The sequence below is a fragment of the Ovis aries genome, chromosome 24 (assembly GCF_016772045.2).
Source record: "Ovis aries strain OAR_USU_Benz2616 breed Rambouillet chromosome 24, ARS-UI_Ramb_v3.0, whole genome shotgun sequence".
Lineage (NCBI taxonomy): Eukaryota > Metazoa > Chordata > Mammalia > Artiodactyla > Bovidae > Ovis > Ovis aries.
The window spans coordinates 20,285,007-20,300,851 of NC_056077.1; the positions used below are offsets into that span (position 1 = coordinate 20,285,007).

At 40.4% G+C, this 15,845-nt stretch overlaps 1 protein-coding gene across 5 annotated transcripts in view; it reads left to right on the forward strand.

Annotated features, from left to right (window-relative positions):
- The window catches only part of MOSMO (modulator of smoothened), a 71,862-nt gene that overhangs the window by 27,586 nt on the left and 28,431 nt on the right, over positions 1-15,845 (forward strand). Inside the window, exons 2-4 of one of the 5 annotated variants that reach the window (XM_060405807.1) lie at positions 7,486-7,521; positions 9,030-9,129; positions 15,088-15,292. The exons of 2 other annotated variants lie outside the window; for them this stretch is intronic. In XM_060405807.1, the coding sequence (XP_060261790.1) occupies positions 7,486-7,521; positions 9,030-9,129; positions 15,088-15,133 (182 nt within the window). In that variant the 3' untranslated portion in view covers positions 15,134-15,292. Of the gene's footprint in view, positions 1-7,485; positions 7,522-9,029; positions 9,130-15,087; positions 15,293-15,845 lie in introns of those variants that run through there. 2 more of the 5 variants (XM_060405808.1, XM_027961761.2) reach the window with 2 other exon arrangements.

Below are 15,845 nucleotides of genomic sequence, written 5' to 3' on the forward strand. Positions count from 1 at the left end.
GGTGTGGGCTTCTCATTGTGGCGGTTTCTTTTGTTGCAGAGCAGAGCACCGACTCTAGGGCTCATGGGCCCTGTGGTTATGTCAGTAGAGCTTAGTTGCCCCACACCATGTGGAATCTTCCTAGAGCAGGAATCAAACTCATGTCCCCTGCATTGGCAGGTAGATTATTAACCAGTGGACCACCAGGGAAGTCCTAAATTACCTTTTACTATACTGAACCTCTTTCTTATAGGAATTGTTGTATATAATCTTCTTGAGGCTTCCCAGCTGGTGTTAGTGATAAAGAATCTGCCTGCCAATTCAAGAGATGCAAGAAGCTCGGATTCAATCCCTGGGTCAGGAATATTCCCTAGGAAATGGTACCCACGTCAGTTTTCTTGCCTGGAAAATTCCGTGGGCAGAGGAGCCTGGCAGGCCACAAAGAGCAACATGACTGAGCCATTGCACCATATATATACTCTTCTTAGTCATATTTCCTTTAATTTTTCTTTTTCTAAAACTTTATTTTCCCAAAGGTGATAAATTATATTTTGTGTTCTACATTTACATTCCATTTACCATTGCATCACTACTATATATGTGAATTAGTACGTATGATCAGAGTATTACTTCCTTTTCACTTTCTGTGATGCTCATGTTAGGACTTCCCTGGTGGCTTAGGTGGTAAAGCGTCAGTCTACAGTGCGGGAGACCTGGGTTTGAGCCCTGGGTTGGGAAGATCCCCTGGAGAAGGAAGTGGCAATCCACTCCAGTACTATTGCCTGGAAAATCCTATGGACAAAGGAGCCTGGTAGGCTACAGTCTATGGGGTCACAAAGAGTCGGACACGATGAGTGACTTCACTTCACTTTCATGTTTTTAAAAGTTATAAAGTACAGATTGTTTAGTGTAAATTCCTACCATTTTGAATACTTCCAAGTTCAAAAGAATTTTTTTCTCAAGGCTGTTAGATATGTGTATGATTCATAACATGAAACAGGGTTGCCTGTTCTTTCTTAATTAAGTTGACATTGAAAGTCTTTTGGTCTTTCCTGTCTATACTTAGCTGCTCAGTCATGTCCGACTCTTTGCAACCCTGCAGACTGTAGCACGCCACGTTCCTCTCCTGGCAAGAATACAAGAATGGGTTGCCATTTCCTCCTCCAGGGGATTTTCCCAACCCAGGGATCAAAGTCAGGTCTCCTGTATCGCAGGCAGATTCTTCCCTGTCTGATCCATCAGGGAAGCCCCTTATCTGTCTAGGGGAAAAATATCTAACATAGTTTAATGTCATATAGATTATCATAGATCTTACAATTCGGGAATATTCTCCTTTCTTCAATCTCCTTTCCAGTTTTAAAGCTTTTACCTCTCCTTTCAGTGTGCCACCAAAATGTAGTTTGGTAATCAGTTGATTTGAATTTTAGACACTAAAATCTTCTGGACAGAAAATGCTATTGTGTTCTTAAGGGCTTTTCATCAGTTATTTGGACCTCTCATAGAAATTTTGAAATCACTGGATTGTTAAACAGCTTCACACAAAAATTAATGTTTGGCTGTGAAAACCTTTTTCTCAGATTCCTTCCCCATAAACCCATGTTTCTCTGCCCAGTCCCCCAGATTTGGGATGTTTCCTAGCAAAATTGTTTCTAATATCCATTCTTATATTAGAAGAAATCTATTCAAAGTGTCACCATGTTGCTTTGTACTCCATACGGAATTCATACTGTCTGCTCAAACTTCACCCAGATTCAGAGTTGGTAAGAGTGCTCTGAGCCTCACTATTCTCTTGGGTCTTTTATTTTGCAGACTTACCTGTAGATTGATTATTCACTGGGGTTCAGAACCTATCATGCATCTCTGCAGGAAAAGATTTAAATGCAGTTGTATGTGAAAATCAAAACTTTATTTTTCCAAACAGGTTAAACATGTATGTCTGTATAAAGCTAAACCAGCTAAGGCAGGTCACTGTTTTTCCACTTGAAAACTTGCTTCAAGTCTCATAACATGAATATTTGATGCATATTTCTAGTCAAATTATGCACCAGTGCCTTTCTGTTTACAATTAAGTATTTCCAGTTCAGAACTTTTTTTTTTAAGTATTCTATTAAGCTGACAAATGGTCACAGAAGTGATTCTGACTTAGTTAGTTTATTCCATTCTTTACAAAGTATTTTTTACCTACTCTAGGATAAGATGCAATAAAGACTCAGTTTTAGTGAAAGCTACAAACAGTTAATTGGAATTCAGTAAGAAGAGTGCTAAAATAGTAGTAAAGGCATATTGCTGTGGGAGCACACTGGAGTGCCTCTAACTCAGGCTTGAAATGTTAGAAATGGCTAGCAACACAGAAGAGTGACATCCAAAGAATAAGCTGATCTAAAGAATAAGTTGACCAGAGAAGGGAAGGATGTATGAGTGTTCCAGATAGGAGGAAAAGCAAGTTTAAAGTCTCAGAAGTTTGTTTTGTTTTAAAGTTATATGTGGGGAACCTGAAAGCTCAGTGTGCCTGATTACTGTAGTTTGAAGGGAAGAGTAGTGTCAAAGGATGATGGGGAAATAGGGACTAGATCATGAAGAGCTTATTTTTTCCATCTCTGTCTTTAAAAAAAAAAAAAAGATTTATTGAGATATTTTACATGCTACATAGTGCATCCCTTTAAAGTGTACAATTTTTAGTAAATTCAGTGTTGTACAACCATCACCAGTCAGCTTTAGAACATTTTTGTCACCTCAGAAAGAAACCCTCTGCCCTTCAACTATCACCACCCCCTCAAATATTCCAGCCTTAACCTATTCTGCAAGTTTTATGTAAATGGAATCATATAACCGTTTTGTGACTGGCTTCTTTCCCTTAGTATGTTTTCAAGGTTTATCCAATGTCATAACGTGTATCAGTATTTCGTTTCTTTTTATGGCCAAATAATGTTCCATTGTATAGATAAACTTCATTTTGTTCAGTAATTCATCAATTGATGAGCATTTGGGTTATTTCTACTTTTTGTGCCTATTATGAATGATGCTGCTATGAACACTAACATACACATTTTTATGTGGACATATGTTTTCAGTTCTCTTGCTTTCCTAGGAGTGAAATTACTTGATCATATCTTCAACTTTATGTGGAACTGACAGGCTGTTTTCCAAAGTGGTGGCACCAATGTACCTTTCTACCAACAATGTATGAGGATTCTAATTTCTCTGCATTTCACCAATACTTGTTACTTGTGTTTTTGATTATAGCCATCCTAGTGGATATGAACTAGTTTCTCATTGTGCTTTTGATTTCCATTTCCCTGATGACTAATAATGGTAAGCACTTTTCATACGCTTTTGGCCATTTCTATTCTGTCTTTGGAAAAATGTCTGATCCTCTGCCCATTTTTATATTGAATTATCTTTTTATTATTGAGTTATAAAAGATAATTATTAGACATATGACTTGAAAATATTTTCCTCTGTCCTGTGGGTTATCTTTTCACTTTCTTCATGGAATCCTTTGATGCACAGATGTTTTTAACTTTGAAGTCCATTCTATCTACTGTTTGTTTTATTGCTTGTGCTTTTGATGTCATATCTAAGAATCCACTGTCATGAAGGTCTTTTCCTAAGTTTTCATCTCAGAGATTTAACTGTTACATTCAGATTTCTTTTCAATTTTGAGTTAATTTTTGTAAATGGTGTGAAGCAAGAGTCTGCATTTATTTTTTCACATATGTCCCATCACCACTTGTTGAAAAGACTATTCTTTCTTCCCTGAATAGTCTTGGCACTGTTGTTAAAAATCAATTGGCCATAAATGTGAGTGTTTATTTTGGGACTCTCAGTTCTACTCCATTGATCTCTGTCTGTCCTTGTGCCATTGTTACAGTCTTGATTACTGTAGTTTTATAGTAAATTTTGAAGTCAAGAAGTATATCTTTGAACTTTGTTCTTTTTCAAGATGTTTGTGACCATTTGTAAGTCCCTTATATTTCCATATAAATTTTAGGGTCATCTTGTTGATTGTTACAACAGAAAACAAAAAACCCATTGGGGATTATGATAAAGAGCACATTGAATCTATAAATCAGTTGGGGAACTATTATCTAGTAAGTCTTCCAATCCATGGGTATGGGATATCTTCAGTTCAGTCACTCAGTCATGTCCGACTCTTTGCGACCCCATGAATCGCAGCACGCCAGGCCTCCCTGTCCATCACCAATTCCTGGAGTTCACTCAGACTCGCGTCCATCGAGTCAATGATGCCATCCAGCCATCTCGTCCTCTGTCGTCCCCTTCTCCTCCTGCCCCCAATCCCTCCCAGCATCAGAGTCTTTTCCAGTGAGTCAACTCTTCACATGAGGTGGCCAAAGTACTGGAGTTTCAGCTTCAGCATCATTCCTTCCAAAAGAAATCCCAGGGCTGGTCTCCTTCAGAATGGACTGGTTGTATCTCCTTGCAGTCCAAAGGACTCTCAAGAGTCTTCTCCAACACCACAGTTCAAAAGCATCAATTCTTCAGCACTCAGCTTTCTTCACAGTGCAACTCTCACATCCGTACATGACCACAGGAAAAACCATAGCCTTGACCAGACGGACCTCTGTTGGCAAAGTAATATCTCTGCTTTTGAATATGCTATCTAGGTTGGTCATAACTTTTCTTCCAAGGAGTAAGCATCTTTCAATTTCATGGCTGCAGTCACCATCTGCAGTGATTTTGGAGCCCCCAAAAATAAAGTGACACTGTTTCCACCATTTCCCCATCTGTTTCCCATGAAGTGATGGGACCAGATGCCATGATCTTCATTTTCTGAATGTTGAGCTTTAAGCCAACTTTTTCACTCTCCTCTTTCACTTTCATCAAGAGGCTTTATAGTTCCTCTTCACTTTCTGCCATAATGGTGGTGTCATCTGCATATCTGAGGTTATTGATATTTCTCCCGGCAGTCTTGATTCCAGCTTGTGCTTCTTCCAGCCCAGCATTTCTCATGACGTACTCTGCATATAAGTTAAGTAAGCAGGGTGACAATATACAGCCTTGACGTACTCCTTTTCCTATTTGGAACCAGTCTGTTGTTCCATGTCCAGTTCTAACTGTTGCTTCCTGACCTGCATATAGGTTTCTCAAGAGGCATGTCAGGTGGTCTGGTATTCCCATATCTTTCAGAATTTTCCACAGTTTATTGTGATCCACACAGTCAAAGGCTTTGGCATAGTCAATAAAGCAGAAATAGATGTTTTTCTGGAACTCTTGCTTTTTCGACGATCCAGCGGATGTTGGCAATTTGATCTCTGGATATCTTACTATCTATTTAAAACTTTGTTAATTTCAGCAACATTTTGTAGTGTTCAGTGTAAAAGAGTTATAGTTAAAAAAATTTTTTAGCGGCTGACCTCAAGTTTGTAGCTAATCCAGTTCAGTCTAGTTCAGTCGCTCAGTCGTGTCCAGCTCTTTGCAACCCCATGAATCACAGCATGCCTGGCCTCCCTGTCCATCACCATCTCTCGGAGTTCACTCAAACTCACGTCCATCGGGTCGGTGATGCCATCCAGCCATCTCATCTTCTGTTGTCCCCTTCTCCTTCTGCCCTTATTATAGAGTATTAAATTCCCAGTTCCTCCTTGCAACATCACTGTCATTCACTTCACTGACTACATTGTTTCTGTTATTACTTTGCATGAACTGTTTTCTTTCTCTCTCTTTTTTTTTTCCCTTTTGTCTGTGCTGGGTTATGCCAGGACTTTGCTAGCTGCAGAGCAGAGGCTGTAGAGTTCCTAGGCTTCAGCCGTTGTGGTGTGGGGGCTTAGTTGCCACATGGCATGTGGCTCTTAGTTCTCTGACAAGGGATCGAACCTGCATCCCCTGCCTTGGAAAGCGGATTCTTAACCACTGGACCACCAAGGAAGACTCTTGTATGTTTTTTGATACTTATCCTGCTTGATTTTCTGAGTTTCCTATATCTATGGTTGCCACTTGCCACTAATTTTGGGAAATTCTTGGCCATTACTTCAGATGTTTCTTTTGTTCCTTTTTCTTTCTTCTCCTTCTGTGTTCTCACTATTCTATGTTATATCTTTTGTCATTGTCTCACAGCTCTTAGATATTCTATCTTTTTCATTCTCTTTTCTCCTTGCAGTTCAAGCATTTTCTATAGACATTTCCAGCTTGCTGATTCTTTCTTCAGCTGTGTCTACTGTATTGATGAGCCCATCAGAGACAGTCTTCATTTCTGTTTCAGGGGTTTTTATTTTATTTATTTTTGGCTGCGCTGGGTCTTCATTGCTGCTCCAGCTTTTCTGTAGTTGCAGTGCCAGGATTCTTGTGGTGGTCTTCTAGCCGTGGAGCATGAACTCTAGGCACTTGGGCTTCAATAGTTGTCGTCGTCCTGCGTCCCCAATTCTCTGATGGATCTAAGAAAAGTTGTTGACATTGAGTTTGTCACTTTCTTGTTCTGTGGGCAAGAGTGACAATGTCTAAGTTCCGTACATACAGGTCTAGAAACCAGAAGTTAACCATTTGTTTTGTTAAGTTTGTTCCTTAGTGTTTTGTTCTTTTTGCTGTTACTGTAAATGCAATCATTACCTTCTTAATTTTCAGATTGTTCATTACTAGTATATGGGAACACAACTTTTATATATTGATATTATATCCTACAATCTTTTTACAGTCATTTATTCTAATAGTATTTCCACAAATTTATTTTTCTTGCCCAGTTGCCTTAGCTAAACAGTGCTGAATAGAAGCAGCAAGAATAGATATCCTTGTCTTATTCCTGATCTTATGCAGAAACATTCATTCAGTCTTTCTCCATTAAGTATGCTAACACTGATATATGTACATATATCCTAGTGTTATGTTTATAATATACATGTATGATATTTATCAGGTTGAAGAAGTTCATTTCTATTCCTAGTCTATTCCTATTCTATATCTACATTTTTGCAAAACTGTAGTATCATATCACAACTAGATTATTGACATTGATGTGTTCCACAGATCTTATCTGTATTTCCTTATTTTTACTTGTAGTCACTTCTGTTTATGTATTAATAAGTTCTGCACAGTTTTATCACCTGTGTAGTTTCATGTGTCCATGTGCTAGATTTAAGAGGAAAACCAAAAGAAAATTTGATTTTGTGGAAAAAGATCTTGATCTTGGGGAGAAAGAGCCTTCAAGAAGAAAGAAATGGTCAGCAGTGTTACCAAAGTAAAGTTAAATTAGTTTTAAAGAGATTTTTAATAGCCTTGGTGAAACATTTTAGTGAAGTGGTAGAGTAGGAGCCTCATCTATAGTGGGTTGAGAAATGACTAGTAGGTGAAGTAAGATAGCCATGGAGATGGAATTTTGCCAGTGGAAGGGAGAGGGAGGTAAGTTAAATAGAAAAGAATGTGGGGTCTGGGGTGGGTCAGTTTTAGCTGGAGAAGAGTTGAGCTTATCTTGATGGTAATAAGGAGTCAGTAGAAAGGGAGGAGTTGAAAATGCTTCAAAGAGAAGGAATTCTTATTTATTTTTTGCTGCACTAGGTCTTCGTTGCTGCACACAGGCTTTCTCTAGTTGTGGTGAGTGGGGGCTTCTTTCTAGTTTTGGCGAGTGGGGGCTTCTCTTGTTGCAGAAAATGGGCTCTAGGCTTGCGGACTTTAGTAGTTGTGGCACACAGGCATGTGGAATCTTCCCCAACCAGGGATCAAACCCATGTCCCCTGCATTGGCAGGAGGATTCTTAACCACTGGGCTACCAGGAAAGTCTGAGAAGGAATTCCCGTCTGAGTAAGGATCCTGATGGTACAAAGCAGAGTGGTAGACAGCATAGCAGAGGGACAGACTTCAGGAGACAAGGTACAGTTTCCTTTGTGACAAAAGGAAAGGAAGTAAGGATCAAGCAGATGAAGTTAATTTCTAGATATGATGGTAAAAATTTGAGGGAGTTTACTTCCAGTGGCTTATATTTTCTTTGCAGTGTAATGGAAGGTATCATTTGTTAGGAATGAAAAGGGGATGATAAGGTTGGAAGTTTTAGGAGAGTGGAAAAGGTTGAGATAGCCACTGTAGAGAGTGGGAGGAGAGAGTGAGCTGAGTAGAAAAGCAGGAAGATTTCTAGGTCATAATGAGGGCCTAGCTGGGCCTATGGGACATAGATTTTTTTTAATGATCCCAGTCTTCTGGTTATATATTTTTCCCTAGTAGAGTTCAGCAGAGTAAGTGGAGATGTGGGAAAAGGAGATCATTATGTTGATCCAGGGATGGAGTTTTCCACATGACATTGAATTGATTAAGCATAGTTGTCTAATAGACTTTTAAATCAGACATGTCTCAGTTTTAATCCTATTTTGACCACTAGTGATTTAGGCAGATTACTTACGCTTCTCTAAGCTTCAGTTTCCTAATAATTAAATCAACACCTAATCATATTAATTTCCTAATCATAATAATGCCTCTCTCAGTGATAAGGAATAAAAAAGACAAGTAAGTCCCTTAACACATAGTTTGGCACAGAAGTGTTAATAAATAGCAGCTTTTATTACTACCTGTGGGCCAGTCCTATCACTTACTAGCTGAATGATCTTAGTCAGGTTTCTTTCCTTTTTATTTGTAAAAAGGACATGATAATACTTGTTGGGAATATGCATTCAGTTGGGTATTTTTTGAAGGGAAAAAAATACAATGACAGATATATCCTATTCAGCACTCAGTAACTTTGAGTTGAAGCAGAATCTGTAGATTTTTACAAAATTAAATTGGAAGGCTAGGTAGGAATTTTGGCCTTTGTTTTATAATTAGTAGATAGCCTGTAAAAATTAAGAAGGTAATGATTGCATTTACAATGAAAGCAAAAAGAACAATTAGCAGAGAGATAACATGAAAGTGGTGTTTTGAGAAAATTAATCAGTAATGTGATAGGATCTAAGCCAGATACCAGCTTTTCACAGAGGCCTTCCCTAACCACTCTGAGAATCTAAGATTTGCTTCCTCTTCTTCTTTAACCCCTAACCCCATATAATTTTCCAGTATTGTAGTGACATTTGTGACTATCTACAATTCTTTTTTTTTTCCCTTTCTCCCTCTACCAGGATATATTCTTCATGAAAAAAGGGATGTTCTTTGCCTTACTGCTGTATCCCAGTACCCAGAAGAGTGCCTTGCCCACAGAAGACATTTAGTAAATATATGGTGAATAAATGAAATAGGAGGGACTAGAAGAAGAGAGACTAGTTATTGGAGTAATTTCAATAGTAGAAGATCTAGATATGGATGATAGTAGTATAAATGGGAGAAACAAACAAAAATTGAAAAGAAAGAATAATTTTTAATATATTAGAAAGGACAGAATGAGGCAAGCAACAGAATAGTTTCATGATTTCCAAAATGGTGATTGAAGCAGTGACAGTTTCATTATTAAGAGTGTCTGCATTCATCTCCTTTTACAACTTTTTATGTCCGATACTTAGGATAGTGACTAGCATATATAGTGATGGGCAGTAAATATTTGAATGAATGAAGAAAACCGGAAAATCAGGAAGTTACCTCTTACATGCATCGTGTGTCTGAAGTAACAGTAAGACACCCAAGCAGGTAGAAGATGAGGCTAAAATTCTGTAAAGAATTAAGGGGTTTGGGATTTACCACATTTAAGGGGGAAGATGCAAGTAAACAGAAGAGGCAGCCCCAGAGACAGGAGAACACCAGGAGTATGGTTTCAGGATGGCAAAGACAGAGCCAGGAAGAAAGAGCTGCCAGTGTCACAAGCTACAGAAAAGCTAAAGAAAATGAGGACTGGAGAAGATCTTTGGATTTAGAACTGAGAGGACAAGAATGATCTTGGAAAGAACAACCTACAAAGAGCAATTAAGTGAAAATCATGTTACAGGGGGTGTGAGGAATAAGTTAATGAGATAAATCACCCCTCCTCCCCACCTCCCAGAGCTAAAGGAAGAGAAGTGGTGGTACAGTGAATAAGAATCCTGCCAGTGCAGGGGATGAGGGTTTGATGCCTGGTCTGGGAGGATTCCACAAGGCTCAGTGCACGTAAGCCCATATTCTCCAACTACTGGAGCCTGCTCACTCTTGAGCCTGCAGCCACAACTACTAAGCCCATGTGCTGCATCTACTGGAGCCCACTCGTGTGCCTAGAGCCTGTCCTCCACAACAAGGAAGCCACTGCAGTGAGAAGCCTGTGTACCGTAGAAAAGAGTAGCTCTGGCTCATTGCAACTAGAGAGGGCGCAACTAAAAATAAATGAGTAATTTTTCAAATGAAGAGAGACAGTGTGGCAGTCTGCAATCTGAATAGTCATTTAAAAGAAGTATAGTTTGTTTTGTTTTTTATTTAAAAACATAAACATTACATTTGTAGAGAGAAGAAAGATCCATAGTCTAAGACAGTTATCAAATTTTAATGTGCATAAGCACAACAAGAGATTTTACTGGGACTTCCCTGGTGGTCCGGTGGTTAAGACTCTGCACTTCGACTGCAGGGGGTACGGATTTGATCCATTGTTCCCTGGTCAGGGAGCTAAGATTCCACTTGCCTCATGGCCAAAAAAAAGAGGATTTTCTTTAAAATGTGCCATATAAGGAGAATCTGATTCAGTAGGTCTGACAACCAGATAATCAGCATTTTAAAACAAGTACCCTCTCCTCGTACTTTCCTGATGGCTCAGCAGTAAAGAGTCCACCTGCCAATGCAGGAGACGTGGGTCTGATCCCCGGGTCAGGAAGATCCCCTGGAGAAGGATATGGCAACCCACGCCAGTATTTTTTGCCTGGGAAATCCCATGGACAGAGGAGCTTGGCGGGCTACAGTCCATGGGGTCTCCAAAGAGTCAGACATCACTTAGCAACTAAAGAACAATGACAGCAAACCCCCTCTACACCCCCCAAGATGCATACATACACCATTAAAGAGATGCTGATATGGTTAAATACTAAGACACTCTGGTCCAGGAGGCAGCTGAAGTCAAAAGAAAGGGTGGGAGGGAAATCAGGTAAAGGTTAAGCTTAAAGAGATGGGAATACCAGACCACTTTACCTGCCTCCTGAGAAACCTGTATGCATGTCAAGAAGCAACAGTTTGAAATAGACATGGAACAACGGACTGGCTCAAAATTGGGAAAGGAGTACATCAAGGCTGTATATTGTCACCCTGCTTATTTAATTTATATGCAGAGTACCTCATGCAAAATGTCAGGCTGGATGAAGCACAAGCTGGAATCAAGATTGCTGCCAGGAGAAATACCAATAACCTCAGATATACAGATGACACCACCCTTATCGCAGAAAGCAGAGGAACTAAAGAGCCTCTTGATGAAGGTCAAAGAGGAGAGTAAAAAAGCTGGCTTAAAACTCAACATTCAGAAAACTAAGATCATGGTATCTGGTCCCATCACTTCCTGGCAAATAGATGGGAAAACAATGGAAACAGTGACAGACTTCTTGGGCTCCAAAATTACTGCAGATGGTGACTGCAGCCCCAAACTTAAAAGATGCTTGCTCCTTGGAAGTAAAGCTATGACAAACCTAGGCAGGGTATTAAAAAGCAGAGACATTCTTTTGCTGACAAAGGTCTGTCTGGTCAAAGCTATGGTTTTTCCACTAGTAATGTATGGATGTGCGAGTTGGACCAGAAAGAAGGCTGAATGCCAGAAAATTGATGCTTTTGAACTGTGATGTTGGAGAAGACTCTTGAGAGGCCCTTGGACTGCAAGGTGATCAAACCAGTCAATCCTAAAGGAAATCAACCCTGAATATTCATTGGAAGGACTGATGCTGAAGCTTCAATACTTCAGCCACCTGATGTGAAGATCTGACTATTAGAAAAGACCCTGATGCTGGGAAAGATTGAGGGCAGGAGGAGAAGGGGACAACAGAGGACAAGATGGTTGGATGGCATCCCTGACTCAATGGACATGAGTTTGAGCAAGCTCTGGGAGATGGTGATGGACAGGAAGCCTGGCATGCTGCAGTCCATGGGGTTGCAGAGTTAGACAGGACAGGGTGACTGAACAACAGCAAAGCTTTGGGAGGGAGGAGTTCATCTCCTTTCAAAGAAATAGGAAGTTATATCAACTATACATCAATTAAAAGATCACTATGAAAATTACTCTTAAGCTCTTAAAACAACAGCAACAATAACAAAAACACAGGAAGAGGTAGTATAGAGAAATTCTGAGATTATGCACTGAGCTTCAAAGATGTTTTCAGGTGAAAATGAGGACAAATGTGGTTGCTTCATTTACATGACCTCGGGTTTTTTTTTACCTTTAAGTGAAAAGAAAGTTTATCTACTCTGGCCAGGCATAAGAGAATTTGAGAAGAATGGAAAGGTCCAAAACGGCTGCTCTGGGAGATGCAACAGACTCACCAAGGAGAAATTTAAGCCCCTCTGAGGAGCATTCTCCTTGGAAGAAAAGTTATGACCAACCTAGATAGCATATTGAAGAGCAGAGACATTACTTTGCCAACCAAAGGTCCGTCTAGTCAAGGCTGTGGCTTTTCCAGTAGTCATGTATGGATGTGAGAGTTGGACTGTGAAGAAGGCTGAGCGCTGAAGAATTGATGCTTTTGAACTGTGGTGTTGGAGAAGACTCTTGAGAGTCCCTTGGACTGCAAGGAGATACAACCAGTCCATTCTGAAGGAGATCAGCCCTGGGATTTCTTTGGAAGGAATGATGTTGAAGCTGAAACTCCAGTACTTTGGCTGCCTCGTGTGAAGAGTTGACACATTGGAAAAGACTCTGATGCTGGGAGGGATTGGGGACAGGAGGAGAAGGGGCGACAGAGGATGAGATAGCTGGATGGCATCACTGACTCTATGGACGTGAGTCTGAATGAACTCTGGGAGTTGGTGATGGACAGGGAGGCCTGGCATGCTGCAATTCATGGGGTCGCAAAGAGTCAGACACGACTGAGCGACAAAACTGAACTGAGGAGCATTGGGCTTCATTGCGTAAAGACACACTCAGTGCAGGAGACACAGGAGATGTGGGTTCAGTCCCTGGTCAGGAAGATACCCTGAAGGAGAGAATGGCAACCCACTCCAGTATCCTTGGCTGAAAAATTCCATGGACAGAGGAGACTGGCCGGATACAGTCTGCTACTGCTGCTAAGTTGCTTCAGTCGTGTCCTACTCTGTGCGACCCCAGAGACGGCTGCCCACCAGGCTCCCCCGTCCCTGGGATTCTCCAGGCAAGAGTACTGGAGTGGGCTGCCATTGCCTTCTCCAGGATACAGTCTAAAGGATCACAAAGAGTTGGATACCACTGAGCGACTAAACATGCATGCCCAGGCAGCATTAGGCTTCTGACTGGTGGACCTGACAGTTTTCAAAGTAAGAAATAATCCTAAAAGCATGTTTCTTCTCTTGATAATTCATCACGACTCTGTCATCTGGAGGTTTACTTACAACTTTTTTAATGCTTTTAACCTATCTCACTTCATGGAATAATAAACTGCATATACAGAGTATTTTATAAGTATTTAAAATTTGCCTTTCAACTCAAAAGATAGTTCCTGTATAATTTTCATTCATAATGACATTCATTTTCTCCATACTCAAGTTTTTATGGACTTTGATCACAATTCATATGGTGCTTGTCATTTTACACATGGAGGGTCTTTATTTTTACCTGGGCACCAGAAGTTACCAAGTAAATGTAGGGCCCTTGCTCAGGGCAAAGGAAACCAATCTGCTCAGCTTTCTCTAGATTTGGGTACGTAGGAATCAGTTGAAACTAAGTGGGAGGAACACCTAGGCACTATGCTGTTTATACTCTATTTAACTTACTAAATACTTTTAGCAACCTTGTATTAATGTGTGCATGCATGCCTGCTCAATCACTTAATCGTTCATGTCTGACTCTTTGCAACCCCATAGACTGTAGCCTGCCAGGCTTCTCTGTCCATGGGATTCTCCAGGCAGGAATACTGAGTGGGTTGTCAGTTCCTCCCTCAAAGGATCTTCCTCACCCAGGGATTGAACCTGAGTCTCTTGCATTGGCAGGCAGATGCTTTACCACTGAGCCACCTGGGAAGCCCATGTAGATAATAGAAGATCTCTATTTACAAATGAGGAGATAGCCTAAGATGCCTTGATTGCCTCAAATATGTATTCAGTTGAGGTAGGTCTGAGAAATTCTGAAATATCAATTGTCTAAAAATAGTTGTATAAAAAATAAAAATAATAAAAATAAAAATAATTGTATAGAATGTAACCCCTTGAAAGGGTTTAGTTACCTATTCCCCAAGTTAGGCAGCTAGAAGTGTCTTGTTTGTATGAAACGTTTTCTCAGTGTTAATAACTAATTTATTAAGCACTTCTGTGTATCACACATTGTTCTAAGCTTTTTATAATATTAAACTCATTTAATCTGCAGTAGCCTGTAAGATCAGAGAAGGCAATGGCACCCGACTCCAGTACTCTTGCCTAGAGAAGACCATGGACGGAGGAGCCTGGTGGGCTGCAGTCCATGGGGTCGCTAAGAGTCAGACACGACTGAGCGACTTCACTTTCACTTTTCACTTTCATGCATTGGAGAAGGAAATGGCAACCCACTCCGTTGTTCTTGCCTGGAGAATCCCAGGGACGGGGGAGCCTGGTGGGCTGCTGTCTATGGGGTTGCACAGAGTCAGACATGACTGAAGTGACTTAGCAGTAGCAGCAGCAGCCTGTAAGATAGGTACTCTTTATCATCTCCATTTTACAGATGAAGAAAGTGAGATAGGATAAGTTACTTGTCCAAAGCTGCAGAGCTAGTAAGTGACAGTACCCCAAACAGACTTACTATGGCTTACTATACTATTAGCCAGTATCCTGTGCTGCCCTTCACTGGCCCTCATGTTAAATAAGGATAGCTTTCAAACAGCTTAACAAGTTAATCTGCATTATCTGATGAACTTATGTTTAATAGCAATAATATAACTAAGTGAAAGGAAAGAATCTGGTGTTTACTGTAACCTCTTATCACACAGTCAAGATTCTGTCTATCATCTGTAGTTAATTCATAGTGTGAAGTTTGGGTATTTGAGAAAAATGCAGCATAGTTTCTCATGACACTTTACCAGAGTGGGAAGGCATAAGAAGAATAGTATTTGATTTGTTTTCGTATTTTTTATCCCCCCTTGTGGCTTTCAGGATCTTAGATCCCTGGCCAGAAATTAAACCCAGGCCACAGCAGTGAAACCTCCAAGTCATAACCACTGGACCACCAGAGGATTCCCAGAAGAACAATATTTGGACTAGATCTCCCATGATATTTGTATTGGATTGGCCAAAAAGCTCATTGTTCATTTGTGTTTTCCCATAAGATGTTATAAATAAATTGTATTGAATTCTCTAATGTTGGCTGTGGTCATTGGTGGGTAGTATAATATTTGGTAACTGACAAAAAACAATCCACTTCATGGCTCACAGCCTAGTCATGATGAAGGGCCTTGCATAGCTCAGTGAAGCTATGAGCCTTGCCCTGCAGGGCCACCCAAGACATACAGGTCATAGTGAAGAGTTCTGACAAAAAATGTGGTCCACTGGAGAAGGAAATGACAACCCACTCCAGTATTCTTGCCATGGGAACCCCGTGAATAGTAAAAACAGGCAAAAAAATACGACACTGGAAAATGTGCCCCCCACTCCCGACCCAGGTTGGAAAGTGTCCAGTGTGCTACTGGGAAAGAGTGGAGGGCAATTTCTAAGAGCTCCAGTAAGAATGAAACAGCTGGGCCAAAGCAGGAATGATGCTCAGTTGTGGATGTATCGGGTGGTGAAACTAAAGTCCAGTGCTGTAAAGAACAGTATTGCATTGGAATCTGGACTCTTAGGTACATGAATCAAGGTAAATTGGACATGGTCAAGCAGGAAATGGCAAGAGTGAGAACACATTGCTTATAGCAAAC